At 74.9% G+C, this 25,273-nt stretch overlaps 3 protein-coding genes and 1 long non-coding RNA gene across 4 annotated transcripts in view; 2 read left to right on the forward strand and 2 right to left on the reverse strand.

Moving 5' to 3' along the window:
* Window positions 1–4,911, forward strand: part of MEGF8 (multiple EGF like domains 8) — a 37,686-nt gene extending 32,775 nt beyond the window's left edge. Inside the window, exons 38-43 of the mRNA XM_075135002.1 lie at window positions 362–524; window positions 958–1,150; window positions 1,271–1,441; window positions 1,752–1,882; window positions 1,980–2,112; window positions 3,358–4,911. Coding sequence (XP_074991103.1) covers window positions 362–524; window positions 958–1,150; window positions 1,271–1,441; window positions 1,752–1,882; window positions 1,980–2,112; window positions 3,358–4,383 — 1,817 coding nt within the window. The 3' untranslated portion in view covers window positions 4,384–4,911. The remainder of the gene's footprint in view (window positions 1–361; window positions 525–957; window positions 1,151–1,270; window positions 1,442–1,751; window positions 1,883–1,979; window positions 2,113–3,357) is intronic.
* A 44-nt stretch (window positions 4,912–4,955) lies between these two features.
* Window positions 4,956–6,509, reverse strand: LOC142074402 (uncharacterized). Its single transcript, XR_012670599.1, has 2 exons — window positions 5,836–6,509; window positions 4,956–5,728 (listed from the first exon to the last, which is right to left on the reverse strand). It is a non-coding gene; the product is annotated as an uncharacterized LOC142074402 (long non-coding RNA).
* Window positions 6,510–6,921: 412 nt separating this feature from the next.
* Window positions 6,922–15,235, reverse strand: LIPE (lipase E, hormone sensitive type). Its single transcript, XM_075134978.1, has 10 exons — window positions 15,203–15,235; window positions 13,404–13,917; window positions 12,964–13,054; window positions 12,738–12,883; window positions 12,297–12,482; window positions 11,352–11,646; window positions 10,568–10,795; window positions 9,668–9,817; window positions 9,024–9,268; window positions 6,922–8,928 (listed from the first exon to the last, which is right to left on the reverse strand). The coding sequence occupies exons 2-10, from the start codon at window positions 13,914–13,916 to the stop codon at window positions 6,922–6,924; spliced, it is 3,861 nt and encodes a 1,286-aa protein (XP_074991079.1). The 5' UTR covers window position 13,917; window positions 15,203–15,235.
* Window positions 15,236–15,322: 87 nt separating this feature from the next.
* Window positions 15,323–23,034, forward strand: LOC142074381 (cell adhesion molecule CEACAM1-like). The gene is made up of 12 exons (XM_075134979.1): window positions 15,323–15,428; window positions 16,127–16,341; window positions 16,848–16,947; window positions 18,029–18,394; window positions 19,049–19,324; window positions 20,172–20,429; window positions 20,589–20,864; window positions 21,544–21,804; window positions 21,951–22,050; window positions 22,140–22,192; window positions 22,287–22,318; window positions 22,682–23,034. The coding sequence occupies exons 1-12, from the start codon at window positions 15,323–15,325 to the stop codon at window positions 22,790–22,792; spliced, it is 2,154 nt and encodes a 717-aa protein (XP_074991080.1). The 3' UTR covers window positions 22,793–23,034.
* The last annotated feature ends 2,239 nt before the right edge of the window (window positions 23,035–25,273 follow it).

Here is a 25,273-nt window from a genome sequence, read left to right on the forward strand (position 1 = left end):
GGGGTGCCTGGGGTGGGCTCTGGGGTGCCTGGGGCGGGCTCTGGGGTGCTTGGGGTGGGCTCTGGGGTGCCTGGGGCAGGGATGGGGTGCTTGGGGTGGGCTGTGGGGTCTGTGGGGTGGGCTATGGGGCACTGGAGGCGGGTACGGGTGGCTTGGGGGGGGCTCTGGGGTGCCTGGGGCAGGGACAGAGGGCTGGGGGGGGGTTATGGGGTGCCTGGGGGGGGTCTATAGGGTCCTTGGGCAGGGATAGAGGGCTGGGGGGGGGCTTTGGGGTGCCTGGGGCAGCCATGGGGAGCCCGGGGGGGGGCTATGGGGCAGGGGAAGCCGCGTCCCCCCCCCAGCCCCCTCCCTGCCGCCCCAGGGCTGGCGCAGGCCTGCGGGGCAGAGGCGGAGTGGGCTTTCCTGGGCTGCCCCCCCGAGAACGAGTGCCTCAACGGGCACCACGACTGCAACGAGACGCAGGACTGCCACGACCTCCCGCACGGCTACCGCTGCGCCTGCAAGAGCGGCTACACGCTGGACAAGTGAGCGGGCGGGCGGGGGCGGGCCGCGGCAACCCCCCACGCGTGCGCCCACGGGGCTTCGCTCCGGCTCTGGCGTGCGCAGAGCAAACGGCCCTCGCGCGCGCGCACGAGGGCGTCGCACCTGAGTGTGCGGGGCAGCACGCCTGCGGCTTTTGCACGACCACGGTGCTCCCGTCGTGCAAGCGAGCCCCGGGAGCGGGTTTGCACGCGCGAGGCGCGCCCTGCGTCCTCGTGAGCGCGCCGGGAGCGGGTTTGCACGCGCGAGGCGCGCCCTGCGTCCTCGTGAGCGCGCCGGGAGCGGGTTTGCACGCGCGAGGCGCGCCCTGCGTCCTCGGGAGCGGGTTTGCACGCGCCGGGAGCCCCCCGGCCCCCCCGGGAGTGCGAGGGGCACCCCCTCGTGCCCCCCGTGCCCCCGTGCGAGCCCTCCCCGCAGCGCCACGGGGCTGTGCCGGCCGGTGTGCGAGCAGGGCTGCCTGAACGGGACGTGCGTGGAGCCCAACCGCTGCCGCTGCCACTTCGGCTACGTGGGGCACAACTGCTCGGTGCAGTGCCAGTGCAACGGGCACAGCCAGTGCCTCAGCCCCGCCGCGCGCGACCAGTGCCTCCAGTGCTTCAACAACACCAAGGTGGGGCAGGGCGGGGGGGCGTGGGGCGGCGGGGGGGGCTGCTTGGGGCAGGGATGTGGGGCGGGACGCGGGGGGGCTGCGGGGCAGGCTGCAGCGCGGGCTGAGCCTGCCCCACGGCAGGGCCCGCAGTGCGAGCGGTGCCGGCCCCTCTTCGTGGGCTCGGCGCGGGCGGGGGGCTCGTGCCGGCCCTGCCGCAGCTTCTGCCGCCACAACGCCGCCGTCTGCATCTCGCGGGAGGAGTACGAGCGCGCCCGCCGGGACCCCGCCCGCTTCCCCCTCGAGCCCGCCATGGTCAGTGGGGCCCCCCACGGCGCGGGGCTGGGGGTGGGGGGGGTCCCCAGGGGCTCCCCACGGCGCAGGGGTGGGGGGGCTCCCCACAGCAACGGGGTGGAGGGGTTCCGCTCAGCAGTCCCACGTCCTGGGGTTCGGGGGAGTGTCCCCGTCACCTGCCCCACGTCCTGGGTGGGTCCTGTCTCACCCCGCCCCACGTCCTGGGGGCCCTGGGGCTCCCCGTTTCCCCCTGGCCCCCACTTCCCCACCGGGGGGTCCCCGTCCCTCCCGTGGGGCAGCCGTGCCCCCCGCCCACCCCGCTGCCCCCCAGATCCCCACGTGGGTGTCGGAGGGGCCGAGCGAGGAGGCGGCCGTCTGCGTCAACTGCCAGAACAACAGCGTGGGCGAGCGCTGCGACGGCTGCCGGCCCGGCTTCTTCCTGCTCGACGGCGCCTGCACCAAGTACGGGCCCTCGTGCGGGGCGGGGTCCTCGTGCAAGGGGGGGGAACCCTCCTGCAGGGTGGGGACCCTCCTGCGAGCCTCGTGCCGCGGCCCCCAGGTGCCAGTGCAACGGGCACGCGGACACGTGCAACGAGCTGGACGGGACGGGGTGCCCCTGCCAGAACAACACCGAGACGGGCAGCTGCCAGGGCAGCAGCCCCGCCGACAAGAAGGACTGCTACAAGCAGCAGGTCGGGGCTGCGGCACCGCGGTCACCCCCGCCCACGCCCCCGTGTCCCCACGCCCCTGCGGGCCCCGCCCCGGGTCCCCACACCCGTGTCCCGTGTTGTCCCCACACCCATGTCCTCACGCCCACGGCCCTGCTGTCCCCACACCCGTGTCCCTGCGCCCTGGTCCCCGTGACTCTCCTCGTGCCCCGCATCTCGGCGCCGTCCTCACGCGCCTGTCCCTGCGCCCAATGTCCCCGTGTTCTCGTCCCCGTGTTCCTGTCCCTGCGCCCAATGTCCCCGTGTTCCCGTCCCCGTGTTCCTGTCCCTGCACCCGACATCCCCATGTTCCTGTCCCTGTGCCCAATGTCCCCGTGTTCCCATCCCTGTGCCCAACGTCCCCGTGTTCCCGTCCCCGTGCCTGACATCCCCATGTTCCCATCCCCGTGTTCCTGTTCCCGCACCTGATGTCCCCGTGTCCCCGTCCCTGTGCCTGACGTCCCCGTGTTCCTGTCCCCACACCCAACATCCCCGTGTCCCCGTCCCCCCGCCCAATGTCCCCGTGATCTTGTCCCCGTGTTCCCATCCCTGTGCCCAACGTCCCCATGTTCCCGTTCCCGCGCCTGACATCCCCGTGTTCCCGTCCCCGTGTTCCCGTCCCCGTGTTCCCATCCCCGTGTTCCTGTCCCTGCACCCGACATCCCCGTGTTCTCGTCCCCGTGTTCCCGTCCCTGCACCCGACATCCCCGCGTTCCCGTCCCCGCGTTCCCGTCCCCGCGTTCCTGTCCCTGCACCCGACATCCCCGTGTTCTCGTCCCCGTGTTCCCGTCCCCGCACCCGACATCCCCGTGTTCTCGTCCCTGTGTTCCTGTCCCTGCACCCGACATCCCCATGCTCCCGTCCCCGCGTTCCTGTCTCCACACCCAATGTCCGTGTTCCCATCCCCATGTTCCTGTCCCCGCGCCTGATGTCCCCGTGTCCCCGTCCCCACACCCGACGTCCTCGTGTTCCTGTCCCCGCGTTCCCGTCCCCGCGTTCCCGTCCCCACGCCCAATGTCCGTGTTCCCATCCCCATGTTCCTGTCCCCGCGCCTGATGTCCCCGTGTCCCCGTACCCACACCCGACGTCCTCGTGTTCCTGTCCCCGCGTTCCCATCCCTGCACCCAACGTCCCCGTGTTCCCGTCCCCGTGTTCCCGTCCCGGTGCCGTCCCCCCGGTCCCCGCACCCGCGCCGCGGCGGCCGCTGACGCCGCCGCGTCCCCCCTGCAGTGCGCCAAGTGCCGCGACTCCTTCCACGGGCACCCGGTGGGGGGGCAGCAGTGCTACCGGCTGATGGCGGTGGAGCAGGAGTACTGCCTGGACCCCACCTCCCAGAGCAACTGCTTCCACCAGCCCCAGCTCCAGCACCTGGGGCCCGGCCGCACCGTCCTCTTCGGCGTCCAGCCCAAGTTCACCAACGTCGACATCCGCATCACGCTGGACGTCACCTTCGGCGGCGTCGACCTCTTCGTCTCCACCGCCTACGACACCTTCGCCGTCGACGTCGACCCCGCCACCGGCCGCCACGTCGTCCGCCTCCAGACCCCCCACCCCGCCGCCGCCGCCAACGCCACGCGGCTGCGGGAGGAGCGCGCCGGCGGGCTGGTCACCTACCTGACGGTGCGGGAGGCGGCGGCGGCGCTGGTGGTGCGGGGGGTGCAGGACCGGCTGGTGCTGACCTACCCCCACGCCCTGCACCCCCTCAAGTCCAGCCGCTTCTACCTGCTGCTGCTGGGGGTGGGGGGCCCGCGGGGCGGCCCCTCGCAGGGGCTGCTCTTCTTCCGCCAGGACCAGGCCCACATCGACCTCTTCGTCTTCTTCTCCGTCTTCTTCTCCTGCTTCTTCCTCTTCCTCGCCCTCTGCGTCCTGCTCTGGAAGGCCAAGCAGGGGCTGGACGCCCGCCACGAGCAGCGCCGGCACCTCCAGGAGATGAGCAAGATGGCCAGCCGCCCCTTCGCCAAGGTCACCGTCTGCTTCGAGCGGGGGGCGCCCCCCGGGCCCCCCCGCCGCCGCCCCGCCGCCGCCCCCGCCCCCCCCCCGCCCGGCGCCGGGCCGGTGACGCTGGAGCCCACCGAGGACGGGGTGGCGGCGGTGGCCACCCTCCTGCTGCAGCTGCCGGGGGGCCCGCGGGGGCCGCACCGCGCCGCCCTGGCCTCCGCCCTGGTGACGCTGCGGCAGGGGCTGCAGGAGTACGGGGGGGGCCCCCCGGCGCGCAAGGGGGGGCTGGCCCACGAGCTCACCTCCATGGCGCTCTGAGGGGGGGCCCCGCTTTCGGGGGGGCGCCCCCGGACTTGGGAGGGGAAGGGGGGTGCTGCTCCCCAGGGCTGCCGGGTGGGGCGCCCCCCGATTTATGGGGGGATGGCACCCCCGTATTCGCAGGGAGACTCGGGGTGCTGCCTCCCCCCCCAGTATTTTTGGGGTGGGTGCAATGTGTTACCCCAACATTTCGGGGGGCAGGGGCTGCTCCCACCGTGCCCTGCACAGCGCCCCTGGATGGGGGCGCAGGGGCTGCCCCCCCTTCGCAACACAAAACACTCCAGTATTTATGGGGGGGGCCAGCGTGTTACCCTGTATTTTGGGGGGGGGTGTGTCAGGGTGCTGCTCCCGCCCCCCCTTACGCCTGTATTTATTGGGGGGGGGGTAAATGGGGGTGCTGCCTGCGGCCCTTTGCCGTGGGGGTCACTCCAGGATTTTGCGGGGGGGGGGGGGGGGGGCGGATGCTCCTTGCACCCTGTTTTGTGCCCCCCCCCGGCTGTCGGGGGGGTTAATAAAGACCGTTTACCCCCCCACACCCCGAAATGTCCCTGAAATCAGCCAGGACGCAAGGGTAGGGCGTCAGGGGGTTTATTGGGGGGTTGTAGGGGGGGAATGCACCACATTTTGGGGTGAATCTCCCCCTTTTCGGGGCGGGACTCGCCATTCCCGGGTGAATCTCGCCCATTTTGGGGTGACTCTCCCCGGCTCAGGGCGTCTCTGCTGCCCCGGGGGTGCCTGGCCCCGGTTTTGGGGCGCGCCCCCCCGCCGGGTCAGCAGGAGACCCGCAGCTCGCGGGCCATCTGGCAGACGGCGCAGGGGCAGCAGCAGCAGACGGCCGCCCAGTCCTCCAGCACGCAGCCCTGGGGGCACGGGGGTCAGCGGGGGCCCCCAAAACCCCTCGGGGGGCCCCGGAGACCCCAGACCCGCCTGCCCTGGGAGGAGGCGACGCTCCAAACCCTCTGCTGCCCACACAGACCCCCCGGCCCCTCCTGTCCCCGCCCTGGACACCCCAAATCCCCGGCTGGGGGGGACCCCCAACCCCCCCGAGCCCCCCCAAACCCTCCTGCCTTTCATGGGACCCCCCAAACCCTCCAGCCCTGGCTTAGGGGCAGCATCCAAACCCGCCCCCCCGCTCCTCTAAGGGCCCCCCCAAGCCCCCCTGCCCTGGGGGGGGGGCGGGGACCCCCGCCCTCCCGCCGGGGCCGTACCCGGATCCGGAGCTGCTGGCGCAGGAGGGTGCGCAGCCCCACCATGGCCCCGGGCAGGCAGGGCAGGACCCCGCTCTCGCCCGCCGCCCGCGCCAGCCGGCAGGCCAGCAGGCAGGGGCAGGCCGTGCCGCACAGCCCTGGGGGGAGAGGGCTCAGGGGGGGCCCCACGGCGGGGCGGGGGCCGGGGGGTGCCCCGTAGCCGGGCCAGGGCCCCCCGGCGGCCCCCCCGCGCCCCCCCACTCACCGATGCCGTCGCCGAGCCAGCAGTCGCACAGCCCCGAGCTCCAGTCCTGCGGCAGCGCCTGGCAGGGTCGGGGCGCGGGGGGCGGCTGCGTCAGGACGGGGCGCGCCGTGGGGCAGCCCGCGGCCGTGGGGCAGCCCGCGGCCGTGGGGCAGCCCGCGGAGCACTCCATCGGGCTGTGGGAGGGCGGCGGGGCGCGCACGGGCCCCCACGCAGGAGGAGCGGCTGCCCCGGACGCGGGGACGCCTGGGTGGCTCGGACCCCGTGGGAGGGGGCGTGGGGGGAGCCCCCACCCTTCGCGTGGGCCGTGGGTTGGGCCGGATCCGCGGGGCCGCCCCCACGAAGCGCTGGGGCTCCCCGTGTGGGGGGGAAGCGACGGGGGCCGCGGGGACCCCCCGTCCCGGGGCAGCGCCAGCCCCGCGTGATCGGGGGGGCAGCGCGGGCGCCCCCGCCCCACGCCCACGCCGCTGGCGCAGCGACCGCCACCTGCCCTGCGCCGTCTGCGCGGCGGCTACGCCGGTACCGCGGCGGCTACGCCATCTGCGTGGCAACAACGCACACCTCCCACTCCTACGCCGTCTCCGTGGCAACAACGCACACCTCCCACCCCTACGCCGTCTGCGTGGCAACAACGCAAAGCTCCCCTCGCTACACCGTTTGCGTAGCTACGCTGCCCCGTTCCCGTTCCCGTTCCCGCTCCCGGCTCCGGCTCCGGCCCCGGTCCCGGCCCCGGCTCCGGCCCCGGTCCCGGTCCCGGTCCCGGCCCCGGCCCCGGCTCCGGCCCCGGCCGGGCTCCCCCCGCCCTACCCCGCCTCCGCCGCCGGCGGCTCCGCGCCGCCATCTTGGGACACCGCTGCCGGAACTCTTTGGCGCAGGATCCCTCCGCGGGGGCGGGGCCAAGGAGCGGATCCCTCCGCCAGGGCCCGGCTGCCCCGCCCCCCCGCGTCGCCATAGAGACGCGGGCGGGGCCCCGCAGGGCCCACAGGCCCCGCCCCGCGCAGGCGCGCGCAGGCCTCGGTGGTTCCAGCGCGTCTTTACTCCCCCCGCGGGGCGGCGGGGGCCGGGGCCGGGGCCCCCGAACCGGGGGGCTCAGGACCCCACCTCGCGCCCCGCGGGGCCGCTGGGGCGGCGGGCGACCGGCTGGGCCCCGCTGTGCCGCCGGCCGGGGGGCGCCCGGGGCGGGCCGGGGCCGTCCGGGGGGTTGGGGGCCCCCCCCTCCGCCAGCGCCCCGCAGCACGGGGGCGGCTGCGCTGAGGGGCGCCGGGGGGGGCCCTGGGCCCCGGCCTCGGGGGCCGGCAGGGACCCCGCGCCGCGGGGCAGCGTGGCTGTGGTCCCGTGGGTCAGGACAGCGCTGCCAACGTGGGTCGGGTCGGTGCCGGTGCCGTGGGTCAGTGCAGCGCCGGTGCCGTGGGTCGGGGCCGTGCTGGTGCCGTGGGTCACTCCAGCCCCAGTGCCGTGGGTCGGGGCGGTGCCATTCCCATGGGCTGAGGTGGCTCCGATGCTGTGGGTCAAACCGGTGCTGGTGCCGTGGGTCGGGGCAGCGCCATTGCTGTGGGTCAAACCGGTGCTGGTGCCGTGGTTCGGGGCAGCGCCATTGCTGTGGGTCAAGGTGGCCTCGATGCTGTGGGTCGGGGCAGTGCTGGTGCCGTGGGTTGGTGCGGTGCTGGTGCTGTGGGTCGAGGTGGCCCCGATGCCGTGGGTCAGGGCGGTGCTGGTGCCGTGGGTCGAGGTGGCCCCGATGCTGTGGCTCGGGGTGGTGCCGTTTCCATGGGTCAAGGTGGCCCCGATGCTGTGGCTCGGGGTGGTGCCGTTTCCATGGGTCAAGGTGGCCCCGATGCCGTGGGTCAGGGCAGTGCCATTGCCTTGGGTTGAGGTGGCGCCGATGCCGTGGGTTGAGGTGGCTCCGATGCCGTGGGTCGGGGCAGTGCCATTGGCGTGGGTCGAGGTGGCCCCAACGCTGTGGGTCGGGGCAGTGCCATTGGCGTGGGTCGAGGTGGCTCTGATGCCGTGGGTCGGGGCACCATTGCCGTGGGTCGAGGTGGCCCCGATGCCATGGGTTGAGGTGGCCCCAATGCCGTGGGTCGGGGCAGTGCCATTGGCGTGGGTTGAGGTGGCCCCGATGCCGTGGGTCAGGGCAGTGCCATTGCCGTGGGTCGGGGCAGTGCCATTGGCATGGGTCAAGGTGGCCCCGATGCCGTGGGTCGGGGCAGCGCCGCCGCCTTCAGCCCCGGTGCCTCGGGTCAGAGCCGTGCCGGAGCCGGTCACCAGTGCAGCGGTGCTGCCGTGGGTCGGGGCGGTGCCGTCGCCGGGGGTCGACGTGCCCGCCACGCCGGGGTTGGCTGCAGCCACCGAGCCGTGGGTCGGGGCAGCTCCAGGGCCCCCCGCATCCCCCACGCTGTGGGTCGCTGCAGCCCCCAGGCCGTGGGTGGCTGCAGCTGGGGAGCCAAGGCTTGCCGTCCCCCCCACGCCGTGGGTCACCAAGCTCTCCCGCCGTGCCCCCAGCAGCAGCGACCCCCGGCGGGGACCCTCCTGGGGGGCCAGGCTGTCCCGCCGTGCCCCCAGCAGCACCGACCCCCGGCGGGGGCTGTCCTGGGGGGCCAGGCTGTCCCTGCGAGTCCCCAGCAGCACCGACCCCCGGCGGGGGCCGTCCTGGGGGGCCAGGCTCTCCCGGCGGGACCCCAGCAGCACCGACGCCCGGCGGGGGCCGTCCTGGGGGGCCAGGCTCTCCCGGCGGGACCCCAGCAGCAGCGACCCCCGGCGGGGGCTGTCCTGGGGGGCCAGGCTCTCCCTGCGGGGGCCCAGCAGCAGCGACCCGCGGCGGAGGCCGTCCGGGGGGGCCAGGCTGTCCCGGCGGGGGCCCAGCAGCAGCGACCCCCGTCGGGGGCCGTCCGGGGGGGCGCCGGGGGGCTGGAGGACGTCGCGGATGAGGCGGGTGCAGATGGCGGTGGCCTGGCGGGTCTCGGGGCTGAGGGGGCCCAGGCTGAGGAAGCCGTGGGGCAGGTCGGGCACCACCTGCAGCGTCACCGGCCGCCCCAGCGCCCGCAGCCGCCGGGCCAGCGCCACCGAGTCGTCCAGCATCGGGTCCAGCGCGCAGGCCTGGGGGGGGCAGGGGGTGTTGGGGGACGCCTCAGGGGCTCGGGGGGGGGCCCTGTCCCCTCCCCGGGCGGCTGCGGGGGTCCCGGGGGACTCACCACCAGGTGGACGGGGGGCAGCCCCCCCAGCATGCTGTCAGGGGCCAGCAGCGGGGACATGTAGGGGTTCCGGGCCAGGGGGGCGGGGGGCAGGTCGAAGCGGGCGCGGGGCTCCCGGATGCGCAGGGGCTGGAACTCGTCCGGGTACTCCAGCGCCTCCCCCCCGTCCTCGGGGGTCTCCTCGCCGGGGCCGGGGGGCTCCTCCTCCCGTGGCGCCACCTCCGAGATGCTCTTGCGCCCCGGGTCTGCGAGGAGAGGGGTGTGGGGACCGCGAGTCTTCTCCCCCGGTGTCCCCAAGTCCCCCCCGTGTCCCCAAACACCCCTGGGGTCCCCAATCCCCCCCCCCGTCCCCCCAATCCCCCCTGTGTCCCCAAGTCCCCTCCCCGTGTCCCCCAAAAGTCCTGGTGTCCCACCCCCAGCCCCCCATGCCCCCACACCCCCCTGTCCCCCAGTGCTCCCCATGACCCCAGATGCCCCCAGTGTCCCCAAATTCCCCCTGCCCACATCCCCAACCCGCCCCCCCATGTCCCCAGATTCCCCCCCCCCGGTTCTTCAAAGCCCCCCAAACCCACGGGGGCGGGGTGCGATTTGCCCCCATCGCCCCCCGCTGCCCCCCAGCCCGCTCCCCCATTCCCCCGCCCTACCGGGGTGGGCGGGGGACCCGCGGAAGAGCCCCCCCAGCCAGGCGGCCGCCCCCCGGCGCAGGTCGCGCAGCAGCAGGGCCGTGTCGCGGCGCAGCAGTCGCGTGGGGCTGAGGGTCTCCAGAGCCGGGGGCTCAGCCTCTCCCTCCGTCCCTGGGGGGGCAGGGGGTCCCCAACTGGCCCAGCAGCCCTGCTGGGGCGGGGCGGGGGGGGGCAGCGCACCCGAGGGCTGCCCCCACGTCCCCCCCATGCCACCCTGTGCTCCCATCTTCCCCCAGCCCCATGTCCCCCCCAGCCCGGCCCCCATGTCCCCCAGCCCTGTGTCCCCAAAACATCCATGCCCCCCAATCTCCCCCCAGCACACGCCCCCCATGCCCCCTCCATGTCCCCCTGCACCCCCATCTCCCCCAGCCCCCCATGTTCCCCCATCTCCCCATGTGCCCCCTGTCCCCCATCTCCCCGTGCCCCCCCCATCTCCCCCGGTCCCCCATGTCCCCCCATCTCCCCATGTCCCCCTGTCCCCCATCTCCCCATGCCCCCCCATCTCCCCATGCCCCCCCATCTCCCCCCGTCCCCCATCTCCCCCATGCCCCCCCATCTCCCCCGTCCCCCATCTCCCCCATGCCCCCCCATCTCCCCATGCCCCCCATCTCCCCCGTCCCCCATCTCCCCCATGCCCCCCCATCTCCCCCATGCCCCCCCATCTCCCCATGCCCCCCCATCTCCCCCGTCCCCCATCTCCCCCATGCCCCCCCATCTCCCCATGCCCCCCCATCTCCCCTGTCCCCCATCTCCCCCATGCCCCCCCATCTCCCCATGCCCCCCATCTCCCCCCCATCTCCCCCATGCCCCCCCATCTCCCCATGCCCCCCCCATCTCCCCCGGCCCCCCCGTGCCCCCCACCTGCGTAGGCGCTGAGGCACTTGCAGAGGACGCTGAGGGGCAGGAGGGGGTCCAGCAGCGTCAGCAGGCGGGAGGGGGACACGGAGGCCTGCACCAGGGTGACGGGGTAGGCCGCCATGATGCCGTCGGGCGCCTGCACCCCCACGGCGGCCGCCCGCATCGACACCGTCAGGCAGAGGTTGCCGCCCGCGCTGTCGCCCGCCAGGCACACGCGCTGCGCCGTCGAGCCTGCGGCGGGGACGGAGGGGGGTCACCCGCCGGCGGCACCGGGGGGTCACCCCGCCAGCGGCAAGGGGCTACAGGGGGCTCCCCGCATCCTGCTCTCCCCACACCCCCTGCCCCAGGGCTGCCCCCTGCACCCCCCGCCCCACAGCAGCCCCCCAGGTGCCCCATAGCAGCCCCCCAGCACACCCCGCCCCACAACAGCCCCCCAATCCCCCCCATAGCTGCCCCCTGCACCCCCCGCCCCACAGCAGCCCCCCAGGTGCCCCATAGCTGCCCCCTGCACCCCCCGCCCCACAGCAGCCCCCCAGGTGCCCCATAGCTGCCCCCAGCACCCCCCTGCCCCACAGCAGCCCCCCAGGCCCCCCGTAGCAGGTCCCCAGCGCCCCCCCACCCCACAGCAGCCCCCCAGGCCCCCCGTAGCAGGTCCCCAGTGCCCCCCAGGCCCCCGTAGCAGGTCCCCAGCGCCCCCCCGCCCCACAGCAGCCCCCCAGGCCCCCCGTAGCAGGTCCCCAGTGCCCCCCCGCCCCACAGCAGCCCCCCAGGCCCCCTGGCAGCCCACCCAGCAGGCGGCAGTTGCGCAGGGCCCAGCAGTAGGCGTAGAAGCACTCCTCCAGGGCCCGGGGGAAGGGGGCTTCGGGGGCCAGGGCGTAGTCGACGGAGAGGATGGGGGCCCCCAGCTCGCGGGCCCACCCCCGCAGGTAGGGCTCGTGGGAGCGGGAGGTCTGCGCCACGAAGCCCCCCCCGTGGAAGTGCACCAGCAGGGCGGGCGAGGGGGGCAGGGGGGGCCCCCGCCACCACCGCAGCGGCGCCCACGGCCCCTCGGCACGCGTCAGGGCGCTCAGCGCCGCGCTGTCCTGGGGGGCAGCGGGATAATCAGACAGCCCCTGCCCCACGCCCCCAGCAGGGACCCCCCGTGTGCCCCCCGGCACGCAGCCCCTGCCCCACGCCCCCGGCAGGGACCCCCCGTGTGCCCCCTGGCACGCAGCCCCTGCCCCACGCCCCCGGCAGGGACCCCCCGTGTGCCCACCGGCACGCAGCCCCTGCCCCACGCCCCCGGCAGGGACCCCCCGATGTCCCCCCCGGCACGCAGCCCCTGCCCCACGCCCCCGGCAGGGACCCCCCGATGTCCCCCCCGGCACGCAGCCCCTGCCCCACGCCCCCGGCAGGGACCCCCCGTGTACCCCCCGGCACGCAGCCCCTGCCCCACGCCCCCGGCAGGGACCCCCCGATGTCCCCCCCGGCACGCAGCCCCTGCCCCACGCCCCCGGCAGGGACCCCCCGTGTACCCCCCGGCACGCAGCCCCTGCCCCACGCCCCCGGCAGGGACCCCCCGTGTACCCCCCGGCACGCAGCCCCTGCCCCACGCCCCCGGCAGGGACCCCCCATGTCCCCCGGCACTCAGCCCCTGCCCCACGCCCCCGGCAGGGACCCCCCGTGTCCCCCGGCACGCAGCCCCTGCCCCACGCCCCCGGCAGGGACCCCCCGTGTCCCCCCCGCCCCTCACCTGCCCCTCGCGCAGGTGGTAGGAGAGCAGCCGCATGTGGACGGGGCCGGGGCCGGTGTGGGCCACGGGGGGGGCGATGGTGACGGTGACCGAGGGGTCGGCGGCCAGCGGCAGCTCCAGGGGCTCGGGGGGCACCGTCAGCGCCCGGCACACCCCCACCTGCGTGGCCGTCATGCTGGCCACCGACTGCGGGGAGGGGGGTCAGGGGGCTCGCGTCAGCAGACAGCCCCTTCTCCCTGCCCCCCATAGCAGGACCCCCACGCCCCAGGGAGGGGTCCCGGGGGTCTGGGGATCCCAGGGAGGGGTCCCGGGAGGTTTGGGGGTCTCAGGGAGGGGTCCCGGGAGGTTTGGGGGTCCCAGGGAGGGGTCCCGGGGCTCTGGGGGTCCCAGGGCAGGGTCCCAGGGGCTCTGGGGGTCCCAGGGCGGGGGCCCCCCGCTCACCGCCAGCAGCTCGGTCTCGGTCAGGTTCCAGAAGCTCTTCCAGAAGTGCACGTCCAGGTTCTGCGTCAGGCGCTCGAACTCGTCCCCCCGCAGCTCGGGGTCGATGGCGAACTTCCCGCTGGTGAAGAGGGACCCGGCCGCCACCCCTGGGGGGGACAGGGGGGTGACGGGGCGGGCTGGCACCCGGGAACCCCCCTCCCGGCCCCCCCAGCCCCCCGGCGCTCACCCAGCCCCATGTCGTTGCGCTTGTAGTTCTCCGCGAAGGAGACGAGGCCGATGGCGATGGTCTGCAGGAAGGGGCGGATGGAGGGGGCAAACTGCGGGGACGGCACCGCGTGTCACCGCCTGTCACCGCCTGTCACCGCCTGTCCCCGCGTCCCTGCAGCCCCGGGCACCGTGTGAGCACTACGTCGCGTCCCGGCCTGTCCCCGCACGGCTCCGAGGCGCCGTGTCCCCACGTCACCGTCCGCCGCTAACGCAAGGCCCCGTGCAAGCTTGTCCCCATGTCCCCACGTCCCCGTGCCAACCTGTCCCCACGTCCCCCAGACCCAAACCCCCCCGCAAAGCCGTCTCGGTGTCCCCACGCCGACCCGTCCCTACATCCCCACGTCCCCCAGACCCAACGCCCCCCGCAAAGCCGTCTCGGTGTCCCCGCGTCCCCGTCACCTGGAAGCCGAGGCAGCGGCCGTAGAAGCAGCCGTTCTGCATGGTGCTGTACTCGCGCAGCATCAGCTCGCTCAGGCCGTCCTCCTCGGGCGGGAAGAGGCAGCCGGGGCGGTTGTGGGCCAGTAGCCGCTGGGCCAGGCAGAGCAGGGCGCGCAGCTGGGCCAGCGCGGCGCAGTAGGCCTCCAGCTCGGCCACGTTGTGCCCGGCGCGGAAGAAGATGCTGCGGCGGTGGGCAGCCACGTAGCGGCTCTTGTGGACGGCGTGGGCCAGGCAGCAGCGCGCCGTCTGCACCAGGCTGCGGTAGCCGTTGCCCGGCGTGGCCTCGTCCAGGTCGAAGCGGTGGTAGAGGCGGGCGAAGTGCCGCAGGGCCGGCTCCAGGCGCCGGCCGTGCTCCCGCAGCGCGGCGAAGGCGGCGGCGAAGCGGCGGCCGCTCTCGGTGCCGCTCCGCTGGAAGAAGGAGGCGTTGTCCTCCGCCAGCGCCTGCAGCGACTGGAAGAGCGGCCGGGCGTCCATGCTGCCGGGGCGGGAGGGTCAGCGGGTGCCCGCACCCCCTTATGAACCGGCCCCTCCGCCCCCGGGAGGAGCGGGAGGCTGGCACGGGGGGGACCGGGAGGCGGCCGGGAAGGGCTACGGGGCTGGGGCAGGGGCGCGAGGGTCAGTTATGGGGCCAAGGCAGCGGGGCAGGGGGGCGAGGGTCAGTTATGGGGCCAAGGCAGCGGGGGCGAGGACCAGCTACGGGTGCCAGTGCCCCATTATAAGACGCCGGCGCCACCCCAGGGAGGAGCGAAGGAGGTGGGACGTGGGGGGCTGGTTCTGGGGGGGCCCCAGGGAGGCATCTGGGGCTGGTGGAGCCGGGCAAGTGGGGCAGAGGGGACGAGGAAGGGCTCTGGGGTGCCGGCACCCCCTTGCAGAGCAGCAGCTCCGCCCCGGGGGAGCAGGAGGCGGGGGCCGGGGGCCCCGGGGGTGTCTGGGGCAGGGACTGGCCGGGGTTGAGCAAGGGAGTGGGGCAGAGGGGACGGGGACGGGCCAGGGACACTGGGGCAGGGGGGACGGGGACGGGGGTGGCTGCGGGGACGGCGACGTCCCCGTGTGCCCCCAGACTGGGGCCAAGGGCACGGGGACAAGCCCAGCCGGCCGTGGGGTGGCTGTGGGGGAACTGCGGGGCGGCAGCGGGGCAGGGGGTCGTGCCTGGGTGGCCGTGGGGTGGGGTGGGGTACAGGGCAGCTGTGGGGCAGCCAGGAGGTGGCCGTGGGGCACAGGGACGCGCGTGGGTGGCCGTGGGGCGGCTGTGGGGCACAGGGAGGTGGCTGGGTGGCCGCGGGGTGACGGTGGGGTACAGGGGGGTGTCCGAGTGACGGTGGGGTGACCGTGGGGTGACCGTGGGGTACAGGGGGGTGTCCGAGTGACGGTGGGGTGACGGTGGGGTACAGGGGGGTGTCCGAGTGACGGTGGGGTGACCGTGGGGTGACGGTGGGGTACAGGGGGGTGTCCGAGTGACGGTGGGGTGACCGTGGGGTGACCGTGGGGTACAGGGGGGTGTCCGAGTGACGGTGGGGTGACGGTGGGGTACAGGGGGGTGTCCGAGTGACGGTGGGGTGACGGTGCGGCACAGGGGGGGGGTCTGGGTGACCGTGGGGTGACCGTGGGGTGCGCGGCCCCCCCGTTTCGGGCCTGGCGCCCCCGCCGCCCCGCGCTGGGGTGTTTCGCCCCCGGTTTCGCCCCCCGTTTCGGGGTCCCCCCCACTTTCGGGGTCCCCCCCCCCGCGTTTCGGGGTCCCCCCGCCCCGGGCTCTCTCCCACCTGCGCTCCGCCGCCCCGCCGCTTCCGGGCACGTGACGCGCGACGCCCAATCGCCGCCGGGCGCCGCGCGCGTCGCCCTGGCAACCGCCACCGCCACCGCCCCCCCCCCCCCAGCTGCGCATGCGCGCCGACCCCCGACTTTCGGCGCGCCCCCGCGGGGTCGCGACCCCTGACACGGCGCGGCGGAGTCGGCGCTTTGCTGAGGCCTTTATTGGGAGCGGGGGAGGTCGTGACCCCTGACCTCTGACCCCGGATACCCCTGACCCCCCCCCCGCCCCCCCAGGGGCTGCGGGGTCAAGGGCGGCCCCGGCGGTCAGAGGGGACCGGGGCGGTTAAAGGGGGTTCAGGGGGGCCGCGGGGGAGGCGAGGGGGCCGCGGGGGGATCACAGGGGGGTCGGGGGGGCTCGGGGGGGCTGAAGGGGGGTGCGGAGGGGTCACGGGCGGGTCGTGGGGGGCTGAAGGGAGGGGCGAGGGGGCCACGGGGGCGTCATAGGGGGGTCGGGGGGGTCCGGGGGGGGCCACGGGGGGGTGTGGGGGAGTCACGGGGGGTTCGGGGGAGGCTGAAGCGGGGTGCGGAGGGGTCACGGGGGGTCACAGGGGGGTCGGGGAGGTTCGGGGGGGCTGAAGGGGAGTGCGGGGGGGTCGCGAGGGGCTCGAGGGGGGTGAAGGGTGGTGCGGGGGGGGGGCACAGGGAGGTCGGGGGGGGTCGGGAGGACTGAAGGGGGGTTCCGGGGTCAAAGGGGGTCGGGGGGTCATGGGGGGGCTCAGGGGGTTCGGGGGGCTTTGGGGGGCATAGGGGATCTGTAGGGGTCGGGGGGGACCAAGGGGTCAGGAGGGTCAAAGGGGGAGTCCGGGGGGGTCCATGCTGGTCCGAGGGGGTCCAGGGGGGTCCATGCGTGTCCAGGGGGGTCCGGGGGTCCCTAGAGCGGCAGGGACAGCCCCCTGGTGGGGGCGCGCGGGCGGCAGCGCGGGGGGCACCGTCCCTGCCGGCGGCTCCTGGAGGGGTGAGAGGACCCTGGGGGGGCAGAGGGGGTCAGAGGGGTCCCCCAAACCACCCCCCCCGCCACCCCCGGCGCTCCCTCACCCTGTCTCCCGCAGGCACACGATCGTCGCGGGGGGGCTGCCGGGCCGCTGACGCTGTGAGCACCCCCAGACTTCGGGGGGGGCATTGCCGGGGGGGGGTGATGCCGGCGGGTACCCCCCACCCCTGGGAGGCTCTGGGGGGGCCGGGGGGCGGCAGGGACCCCCAGCAGCAGCAGCAGCAGCAGCAGCAGCAACGGAGCCATTTTCCCCGTGGGGGGCCCCAGCTGCACCTTTATCCCCCCGCCGCCACCCGTGACCCCCCCGGCGTGGGGCGGCACTGCCGGGAAGCACCTGGAGGTGTTTGGCGGGGCGCCCGCCCGCCTGCCGTGCCCTCACCGGCACCCGCGCCCCCCAAAACGGGCTCCGGGCCCCCCGGGAAGACCCTGGGTTTCATGGGGTTTGGGGCTGGGGGGCACCCTCGGTGGGCGGCAGGGTGGGGGGCAGGTTTCGGGGGTGGCTGCTGGTGGCGGGTGAGGGATGGTGGCACCGGGACCCCCACATCGGCCCCGGGACCCCTGTTGGGAACCCAGACCCTCCCGAGCTGACGGCGCCTTCCCCATAGCCGCCCTCGGGGCCCCTCTCCCCGCCGGGACCCCCACGTCACCTGGCAGCGGGGGGACGTCGCCTTCATGCCGGAGCCGGGGTGACGCCATGCTCGTGGGGTGAGTGTCCCCCGCCCCGCTGTCCCTGTCCCCTGTGTGCTGTGCCCATGTCCATCTCTGTTCTTACGTCCCCCACACCATCCCCATGTCCCCTGCGCTGTCCCCTGGGCTGTCCCCACATTCTCTGTGTTGTCACCATGTCCCTTCTCATCCTTAGGTGCCCCACATCTCCATCCCCATGTCCCCTGGGTTGTCCCCATGCCCCTCATGCTGTCCCTGTCTCCTCTGTGCCGTCCCCACGTCCATCCCCGTGCCCATGTCCTCACACTGTCCCCATCTCCATCCCCATGTCCCCTGGGCTGTCCCCATGCCCCTCATGCTGTCCCTGTCTCCTCTGTGCCGTCCCCACGTCCATCCCCGTGCCCATGTCCTCACACTGTCCCCATCTCCATCCCCATGTCCCCTGGGCTGTCCCTATGTCGATCCCCATCCCCATGTCTGTGTCCATGTCCCCATGTCCCCTGGGCTGTCCCCATGCCCCTCATGCTGTCCCTGTCCCCTCTGTGCTGTCCCCACTTCCATCCCCATCCCCACGTCCCCAAGCCATCCCCATCTCCCTCGCGGCCTTTCGGGGCACCCCCATCACAGGCCCCGGTTTGGGGGGCGGTTGGGCCCCCCCCAGCAGCCCCCCCGTGCCCATCACTGGCCCAGGCCTCTCACCCCACGCCCCCGGTGCCCCCGGGGGGGCTCCGTTCCCCGGGGAGGGGCTGCGGCCGTGCCAGGGCGCCCCGGGCTGCGCGCCGTGGTGACGCTGGTGGGTCCCGGCGCACGTGCCACCGCGGGGCTGGCGCGGGGAGGCCCGTCCCCTGGGGAGGGCCGCGCTGTCCCCTCCCTCTCACCGGCCACGGCTGCGGGCACGACCCGGGTGAGCCGCCATGGGCCACCGAGCGCCGGGCCCCCCGCGGAGCCCCGGCAGCGCCGCCGTCCTGGCAGGTGGGGAGCGGTGGGGCGCGACGGGGCCCTCCCGGGGTCCCCGGGGGTCCCCTCCGTCCTGGGGCCCACCGGCGGGTCCGTCTCGGGGGTCCATCCCGCCACGAAACCCCCCGGGGACGCGTCTGACGCCGCCTCCTCCCCCCTGCAGCCGCCCTCCTGCTCTCCTGCCCCCCGCCGGCGCGGGGCCAGGCCCCCCACTTCGCCCTGCGCCAGGACCCCGCGGCCGCCCGGGCAGGGGGGGACGTCTCCTTCGCGCTGGAGCCGGCGCCCGGCAGGGTCTTGTTCTGCTCCTGGCACCGGGCAGCCACCGCCGACGTGGACTTCGAGATCTTCAACTACTTCAACGAGCCGAACCTGGGGCAGCAGAACGGGCCGGCGTACACCGGGCGGGAGACGGGCGCCGCCGACTGCTCCATGCGCATCACCCGCCTGCGGCTGAACGACAGCGGCGTCTACACCGTGACCGTGCGGCAACCCGCCGTCACCACCGCCAGCATCGACCTGATCGTCCACGGTGAGTCCCCGACGCTCGCGGCACTGCCGGACCAGCCGGGCCCTATCCGGGGCCGCATGGCGGCCGGCCGGCGTCCTCTTGCCTGCCGTTCCGCCCCGGCGAGCGCCGAAACCCCCGAGCGAAGGGCACGGGGAGGGTGGGGACTGCGACGCGCCCGGCGGCCTTTGGCCGCGCCATACCTCTGCCTGCTGCGTCGTTTCGGGGTGCCGGAGGCGTCCCCGTCCCTGTCCCGTCCCCCCCCGCCGGTGGCACCCGGTGAATCATTAACCACCGGCTGCACATCCGCCTTCCTGCGCCGCGCTGGGCGCAAGGGGTTTGGGGGGCTGGGGGCCACCCCGACCCGGGGGCTGCGTGTGTGTCCCCGCGGCATCCTGGGCGGGGACAAGCCCCGGGGTTTCCGTACGGGGGCGTGGGGACAAACCCGTCCCCCCCCAGGGACGTGGGGACAAACCCGTGTCCCCTCCGGGGGTTTCAGGACGGAAACAGGGTGACGCTGGGAGGGGGGAGCATCCGGATACGGGGGGCACTCGGGACCCCCATCGCTGTCCCCGTCCCCGCGCAGGGCAGCGCCGACCCGATCCCGACCCGTCTGTCCCCGTTTCCCCCCGCCCCGGTGTCCTCAGGCCCCGGTGACACCGTCTGTCCCCCGCGCAGTCCTGCTGACGCAGCCGGCGGTGATGCCGGACAACGTGACGGTGACGGAGAACGACACCGTCACCCTGACCTGCCGCAGCCCCCCCAGCACCCAGAGGGTGGCCTGGCTGCGCGACGGGGTACCGGTGTCGGCCGGCGGCCGCCTGTCCCTGTCCCTGGACAACCGCACGCTGACGGTGCGGCTGGCGCAGCGGGGTGACGCCGGCGCCTACGCCTGCCAGGTCAGCAACGCCATCAGCACCAACCGCAGTGACGATGCCACCGTCACTGTCGTCTGTGAGTCCCCACGGCGTCCCCGTCCCCCGTGCTGGCCCCATGGCTGTCCCCGCGTGCCCTGCGCCGTCCCCATGTTTGTCCCCATGTCCCCTCCGCCATCCCCGTGCCTGTCCCCGTGTCCCGAGCGCCATCCTTGTGTCTGTCCCCACCTCCCCCGTGCTGACCCTCTCTTCGTCCCCATGTCCTCAGCGTCGACCCCGTCTCCGTCCCCACGTCACTGCGCTGTCCCTGTGTCTGTCCCCATGTCCCCAGCATGGTCGTCGGCCCCATCCCCACGACCCCGTGCCGTGCTTGTCCGCACGTCCCCCACGCTGTCCCCACGTCCATCCCCATGTCCCCAGTGCCCTCTCCACATCTGTCCCCCGTCCCCACGCTGTCCCTGTGCTTGTCCTCATGTCCCCAGCGCCCTCCCCCCATCCCCATGCTGTCCCTGTGTCTCTCCCCGTGTCCCCAGCGCCCTCCCCATGTCCGTCCCCCCGTCCCCACGCTGTCCCTGTGTCCGTCCCCATGTCCCCAGCGCCCTCCCCCCGTCCCCATGCTGTCCCTGTGTCTGTCCCCGTGTCCCCAGCGCCCTCTCCATGTCCGCCCCCGCGCTGTCCCTGTGTCTGTCCCCGTGTCCCCAGCACCCTCCCCATGTCCGTCCCCCCGTCCCCACGCTGTCCCTGTGTCCGTCCCCATGTCCCCAGCGCCCTCCCCATGTCCGTCCCCATGCTGTCCCTGTGTCTGTCCCCGTGTACCCAGCACCGCCGTCAGCCCCATCCCCACGACCCTGTGCCGCCCCTGTCCCCACGCCGTCCCCGCGCCGTCCCCCTGCCCCCTGCGCCGCCCCTGACCCCTCTCCCCGCAGACGGTCCCGACGCCGTCACTGTCACCCCGCCGGGGCCCCTCGACCTGCTGGTTGGGTCCCCTGTGACGCTGACCTGCGCTGCCGCCGCCGTCCCGGCCCCCCACTACACCTGGTTTTTCGGGGCGACCCGGCACCCTGGGGCCACCTGGGTCCTTGACCGCCTGTCCCCGGCGCACGGGGGGGGCTACGTCTGCCAGGCCCTGAACCCCCACAGCGGCCGCGGCCGGAACAGCTCCCGGCTCGAGCTGCGGGTCTGGGGTGAGTAGCCAGGGACGCCGGCGCCGCCGTCCCCGCTGATGCCACCGCCGCCGTCCCCGCCGCCGCGCCGCGCAGCGAGGGGGGAGCCGCGGGGGAGCGGGTGCGAGGGCGCAGCTCGAGCTGGGACCCCCTGACCTCCCCGCGCCCCTCTGCTCGCAGAGCTGCTGACGCAGCCGGCGGTGACGCCGGACAACGTGACGGTGGCGGAGAACGACACCGTCACCCTGACCTGCCGCAGCCCCCCCGGCACCCAGACGGTGGCTTGGCTGCGCGACGGGGCGCCGGTGTCGGCCGGCGGCCGCCTGTCCCTGTCCCTGGACAACCGCACGCTGACGGTGCGGCCGGCACAGCGGGGTGACGCCGGCGCCTACGCCTGCCAGGTCAGCAACGCCATCAGCACCAACCGCAGCGACGACATCAACATCACCGTTGTCTGTGAGTCCCCACGGCGTCCCCGTCCCCATGTCCACCGTCCCCGCATCCCCTGTGCCGTCCTCGTGTCCGTCCCCATCCCCGCATGTCCCGTGCCGTCCCCGTCCCATCCCCCACGGTGTCCCTGTCCCTGCGTCCCCCGTGTCTCTCCCCGTCCCCGTGCTCCCACGCCATCGCTGTCCCGTGTCCGCATCCCCACATCCCCCATGCCACCCTGTCCCCACGTCCCCTCTGTCCCTGTGTCCCCCACGATGTCCCTGTCCCCATCCCCACGTCCCCCACGCCACCCTGTCCCCATGTCCCCCTCTGTCCCCGTGTCCATCCCTGTGCCCCCCACGCCATCCCCGTCCGCGCGTGCCATGTGTCTGTCCCCATGCCCCCATTGCCATCACTGTCCCATGTCCCCATCCCCACGTCCCTCACGCCACCCTGTCCCCACGTCCCCTCTGTCCCCATGTCCATCCCTGTGCCCCTCACAACGTCCCTGTCCCCATCCCTGCGTACCCCACGCCACCCTGTCCCCACGTCCCCTCTGCCCCCACGCTATCACCGCCCCCCGCGTCCGTCCCCATCCCCACGTGTCCCGCGCTGTCCCTGTCCCGGCCGCACGCCATCCCCAATCCCCGCGTCCCCTGTGTCCCCCCGCCGCCGTCCCCGCCACCCCTCGCCCCTCCGCCCGCAGACGGCCCCGACGGCGTCACCGTCACCCCGCCGGGCCCCCTGCGCCTGCGGCTGGGCTCCCACCTGGAGCTGCGCTGCGCCGCCGCCGCCGCCCCGCCGCCCCTCTTCGCCTGGGCCCGCGGCAACGCCAGCCTGGCCGCCGGCAGCTGCCTGCGCCTCGACTTCGGGGACCCCGGCCAGGCCGGCGAGTACCGCTGCCGGGCCACCAACCCCGCCCTGGGCCGCGCCGCCGAGGCCGCCGTGCTGCTGCTGCAGGAGGAGGGTGAGTGGGGCCGGGGGCGGCGGGGGCCGGGGGGGGCCCTGGCACGGGGTGGGGGTGCCACCCCCCGCGCCGGGTCCCCGAGGCGGCCCCCGCTCCCTCACTGCCGGGGCCCCCCCCCTTCGGGGCGCCCCTCCGCCTCCCCCCAGGTCTGGGCAGCGGGGCCATCGCCGGCGTCGTCCTGGGGACGCTGCTGGGGCTGGGGCTGCTGGGGGCCGCGGGGTTCCTGCTCTGGCGCCGCATTGGCAGGTAACGGGGTGGGACCCCCTGGGACCCCCTGGGCCCCCCCGGGCCCCCCCGGCCCCCCGGCCCCGCTCAGGGCTCCCCTCTGCCCCCAGAGCCTCCGCTCCCGCCTCCCCTGACGGAGCCAAACCCAGTGCCCCCCCCTCAGGTGAGCTGCGTGCCCCGCCCCCCCCCACGTCTCGGGGTGTCGTGGGGACCCCCAGCCCATGGGGGGCTCATCTCACCCCCCCTCTGCCCCACAGAGGCGCCGGCTGCAGACGGCGTAGACAGCACGGTAAGGGGGTCCGGCAGTGTTTGGGGGGCCTGGGTCCCCTCCCCATTCTGGGGGGGCTGTGGGGCCCGGACCCCTGGGTCCCCTCCCTATTCTGGGAGGGCTGTGCGGCCAGGCATGGGTCCTCTCCCCATTCTGGGGGGGCTGTGGGGCCCGGACCCCTGGCTCCCCTCCCCGTTCTAGGGGGCTGTGGGGCCCGGACCCCTGGGTCCCCTCCCCGTTCTAGGGGGGCTGTGGGGCCCGGACCCCTGGGTCCCCTCCCCGTTCCAGGGGGCTGTGGGGCCCGGACCCCTGGGTCCCCTCCCCGTTCCAGGGGGCTGTGGGGCCCGGACCCCTGGGTCCCCAATGCGCGGTGCTGCCTTGCAGGAGGAGGTCAAGTACTCGACCCTGACCTTCAGCGCCCCGGGGGGGCCGGCACCCCACAGCCCCCCCCAGCTCGACGGCGGCACCGTCTACTCCGAGGTCAGGCGGAAATAGGGGGCCGCCCCGGATGCCTGGGTCCCCCGCGGGGGGTCGGGGGACTCGGGGCCCCCCGGCTGGTCCCGGGGGTCCGGGGTGCCCCGTGCGGGGCTGGCTTTGTAGTAAAGGAGGTGACGGGAGGAGGGACCCTCGTGCACGCGTGTGACACGCACGGCCCCTCGCACACGCGTGTGACGCTCTCGCGGTCCTGTGTCCCACCACCCCCCGCATAAAAGATCTCTTTTTCATGTCCAGCCTAACTCTGTCTAAACCTTGCTTAACCTGGCCTAACTCTACCTTAACCCTCTCTAACCCAGCTTAACCCTGCTTAAACTCTGCCTAAACCCTGCCTAACCCTGCTTAGCCCTGCCTGAACGGTGCCCAATCCTACCTTAACGCTGTCAAACCCTGCCTGCACCCTGCCTAAACCCTACTTTAACGCTGGCTAACCCAGTTTAACTCTTCCTAACCCAGTCTAACCCTGCCTAAACTTTGCCTAACTCTGCCTAAACTTACCTTAACTCTGCCTAAACCAGTTTAACTCTTCCTAACCCAGTCTAATCCTGCCTAAACTTTGCCTAACTCTGCCTAAACTTACCTTAACCCTGCCTAACCCCTGCCTAACCCCTGCCTAACCCACCCTAACCCTAACCCTGCCCCTCTTCTCACTGTACCCGGCCCCTTGCCCCGGCCCAGCGACTCCCCCGCCCCGTACCTTCCCCCGAAAGTCGAGCCCCCGCACCCCCCGCACCCCCGGCACCCCCCAGCCCCCCCGCACCCCCCGGGCGGAGGAAGAGGAGGCGGGCGGAGGCGGCGGCTCTTTAATGCCGGGACGGGGGGGGTCAGGGGCACCCCGAGACCGGTCCCCCCCATCCCCGCTCACGGGGGGGCCGGCCCGGGGGGCGGGGCCGGCTCAGGGGGCGGGGCCGGCCCGGGGGGGCGGGGCCGCAGCGCCAGGGGCGACCCCGCCGCTCGGCAAACGGGCGCCTCCTCCCCTGGGGGGGCCCGCGGAGATGGGGGGGTCCTGGCGTCCGGGGGGGGCCCAGGCGCCCGGGAGGACACCCCGCCGTCCGGGGGGGGTCCCGGCGTCCGCGTCCGGCGCTCAGCCTCGTGGGAGGCCGCGGGCTTCCTCCCTGCCTGCCGGTCGCTCCTCGGGTCCCTGCAAAGAGCCGGAGGGAGCCTGGGGGGGGCCCGGGGGGTCCCGGGTCGGGGGGGGGGCCCAGGTGTCGGGGGGGTCCCGGGTGTCGGGGGGGGCTGGGGGCACCGGGAGTCCGAGGGGCCCCAGGTGTCCGGGCAGGGGGCCGCACACCCAGGTGGGAAGGGGCCCGGGTGTCGGGGGAGGGGGACCGGGGGGGACCCCGGCCTCGGGGGGGGGGCCAGAGTCCAGGGGGGACCCCGGCGTGCGGGGAGGGGGACCCCGGCGTGCGGCCGGCCTTACCCTGGGTGTCGCGTGTGGGGCCGGACGCGCCGGTGGACCATGGCGGCCGCAAAGGCCCCGGCCAGCAGGACCCCGACCAGGGCCCCGGCCACCACCCAGGCCAGGAACGGGGGGGGCCCGGCCGGCCCCGAGGCCGGCGCCCCGGTGGGCGCGGGGGTGCTGGGGGGCGTTGCGGAGGGAGAGGCCGGCGGGGACACGGAGGCGGTGGGCCCCGTGGTGGCAGGGGGCCACAGCTCACCTGCCCACGGCGGCCCCATGGCCACGGGAGACGCTCCCCGAGCCGCCAAACCCGTCGGGCCTGAGTCACAGGGCGGCGGGACCGGGGGCAGGCCTGGTCACGCGTGTGCACACGCGTGTGCGCAGCCGGGGCAGGCGTGTGCGGGCAGGTGTGTCACAAGGGGCGTTCGTGGGGGGCCAGCAGCTCCCTGCACGTGCACATGCACCGGGCGTGCGAGGGGCACGGGGAGCTGTGCATGGCCCCAGCGTGCGAGGAGAGCGTGAGGGGCACGGGGAGCTGTGCATGGCCCCAGCGTGCGAGGGGCACGGGGAGCTGTGCATGGCCTCGAGCGTGCGATGGGAGCGCGAGAGGCACGGGGAACTGTGCATGGCCCCAGCGTGCGAGGGGCATGGGGAGCTGTGCATAGGAGGGGCACAGGGAGCTGTGCATAGCCCCAGCGTGCGAGGGGCACGGGGAGCTGTGCGTGGCCCCAGCGTGCGAGGGACGCGCGAGGGGCACGGGGAGCTGCGCTTGGCCCCAGCGTGCGAGGGACGCGCGAGGGGCACGGGGAGCTGCGTGTGGCCCCAGCGTGCGAGGGACGCGCGAGGGGCACGGGGAGCTGTGCGTGGCCCCAGCGTGCGAGGGACGCGCGAGGGGCACGGGGAGCTGTGCGTGGCCCCAGCGTGCGAGGGACGCGCGAGGGGCACGGGGAGCTGTGCGTGGCCCCAGCGTGCGAGGGACGCGCGAGGGGCACGGGGAGCTGTGCATGGCCCCAGCGTGCGAGGGATGCGCGAGGGGCACGGGGAGCTGCGTGTGGCCCCAGCGTGCGAGGGACGCGCGAGGG

Source organism: Calonectris borealis, chromosome 35, assembly GCF_964195595.1.
Source record: "Calonectris borealis chromosome 35, bCalBor7.hap1.2, whole genome shotgun sequence".
NCBI classification, from domain to species: domain Eukaryota; kingdom Metazoa; phylum Chordata; class Aves; order Procellariiformes; family Procellariidae; genus Calonectris; species Calonectris borealis.

Coding starts and splice junctions, on each gene's coding strand:
- LIPE (XM_075134978.1), bottom strand. CDS start 13,916: ATGGACGCCCGGCCGCTCTTCCAGTCGCTGCAGGCGCTGGCGGAGGAC. Junction 11,647..12,296: donor ACCACCTGCGCGAGGGGCAG/GTGAGGGGCGGG, acceptor GCTGCCCCCCAG/GACAGCGCGGCGCTGAGCGC. Junction 10,796..11,351: donor GCGCAACTGCCGCCTGCTGG/GTGGGCTGCCAG, acceptor TCCCCGCCGCAG/GCTCGACGGCGCAGCGCGTG.
- LOC142074381 (XM_075134979.1), top strand. CDS start 15,323: ATGCGCGCCGACCCCCGACTTTCGGCGCGCCCCCGCGGGGTCGCGACC. Junction 21,805..21,950: donor GCTGCTGCTGCAGGAGGAGG/GTGAGTGGGGCC, acceptor GCCTCCCCCCAG/GTCTGGGCAGCGGGGCCATC. Junction 22,193..22,286: donor ACCCAGTGCCCCCCCCTCAG/GTGAGCTGCGTG, acceptor TCTGCCCCACAG/AGGCGCCGGCTGCAGACGGC.